This window comes from Sinocyclocheilus grahami, unplaced genomic scaffold, assembly GCF_001515645.1.
Source record: "Sinocyclocheilus grahami isolate Dianchi unplaced genomic scaffold, SAMN03320097.WGS_v1.1 scaffold155.1, whole genome shotgun sequence".
Lineage (NCBI taxonomy): Eukaryota > Metazoa > Chordata > Actinopteri > Cypriniformes > Cyprinidae > Sinocyclocheilus > Sinocyclocheilus grahami.
This window is the reverse complement of record NW_015505334.1, coordinates 14,592-16,199: the sequence shown is the minus strand read 5'-3', so window position 1 is coordinate 16,199 and position 1,608 is coordinate 14,592. Positions and strand designations below refer to the sequence as shown.

General features: G+C 37.2%; 1 protein-coding gene across 1 annotated transcript in view; it reads right to left on the bottom strand.

Annotated features, from left to right (window-relative positions):
- LOC107592629 (uncharacterized) overlaps positions 1–1,356 on the bottom strand; it is a 5,788-nt gene extending 4,432 nt beyond the window's left edge. Inside the window, exons 1-2 of the mRNA XM_016282171.1 lie at positions 979–1,356; positions 707–802 (exon numbers count right to left, since the gene is read on the bottom strand). Coding sequence (XP_016137657.1) covers positions 707–802; positions 979–1,048 — 166 coding nt within the window. The 5' untranslated portion in view covers positions 1,049–1,356. The remainder of the gene's footprint in view (positions 1–706; positions 803–978) is intronic.
- Positions 1,357–1,608: the final 252 nt, after the last annotated feature.

Genomic DNA, 1,608 nt, shown 5'->3' with positions numbered 1-1,608 from the left:
TTTTTGGCATTTGTGAATAATGGCTCTCACTGTGGTTTGCTGGAGTCCCAAAGCTTTAGAAATGGCTTTATAACCTTTTCCAGACTGATAGATCTCAATTATTTTCTTTCTCATTTGTTTCTGAATTTCTTTGGATCTCGGCATGATGTCTAGCTTTTGAGGATCTTTTGGTCTACTTCACTTTATCAGGCAGGTCCTATTTAAGAGATTTCTTGATTGTGAACAGGTGTGGCGGTAATCAGGCCTGGGTGTGGCTAGAGAAATTGAACTCAGGTGTGATAAACCACAGTTTTAACAGGGGGGCAAACACTTCTTCACACAGGGCCATGTAGTTTTGGATTTTGTTTTCCCTTAATAATAAAAACCTTCATTTAAAAACTGCATGTTGTGTTTACTTGTGTTGTCTTTGACTAATATTTAAATTAGTTTGATGATCTGAAACATTAAAGTGTGACAAACATGCAAAAAAATAAGAAATCAGGAAGCGGGGCCAACACTTTTTCACACCACTGTATATGTATTGTGTGTATATATATATGTATATATATTCTTATTTTTGTGAAGAACATTTGAGTAATAATAAAACCTTTTGTGCAATAGAAAGTTTCCATGGATGTTAAAGGTTCTTCATGGAAAAATATGCTAATAAAGAACCATTAATAGTGTATGTATTTACAATTTCCCTAGCTTTCATGTATTTACCTACCATCCAATATAATTGATAACACATACAAGGGTACAAAACTCCCTGGGTCACTATACAGAATCCAAGCAATGAGAACAAGAAGAATCCGGATATAACCTATAAAAAGAAACATTTTGCATTACAAATAATACCATAATTAGAGTCCATTTACTGATTAAATATAGGCTATGTCATAAATGTAGTTGGAGTGATCCAATATTTTTGATTCTTTAAAACGAATTCTGCTGCTGCAACAAATACACAGATGTCACGTAATAATTACTCTCACTCACCGATTACATTGGGTACATAGAAAAAGACATGAAATCCCATATCACATGTGCTCTTCTCTGCTGCTGTCATAATTACGTCTAACCACTTTTATCTGCAGAACACTTTACACTGAAAACACAGGGGGAACAGATTTTTCCCAGAGGCCTGAGAAAAGTGGTTCCCTGCCAGTATATTACGAAGTAGTGTTCACACTGGATACCAACTCCTGGGTCGGGGTATATTCTGGCAAACTGTTTACTAATCACGTTTCGCAATCTGTGGCACACGCCACTCCCAACACGCGATGGGTAACTCGCAAAGCACTGTAATGTTCCTTCCCGTTTTCCCAGCACGATACCATAGTGTCTCATTTAGAAGGCTGCACCCTCCGGGGGTCGAATCCTCTGGAGGTCGCATCCTCTGTAGGATGCATATACGAAGTGTCCTCAACCAAGAATTAAACGAGACGGCCTTCGTAGGACAGGCGGAAAAGGAAACCGGAAGTATCACGTTGCTATGCCAACACATTTAGAGCATCGTTGCACTCACACTACTTAAATGAAGGAAAATTATTTCTAAATTTGGAAAGTAATAAAAAATAAAAAAAAAAAGGTTTTACTTGTTTTATTTTGTTCAATGTTTGAGGAGCT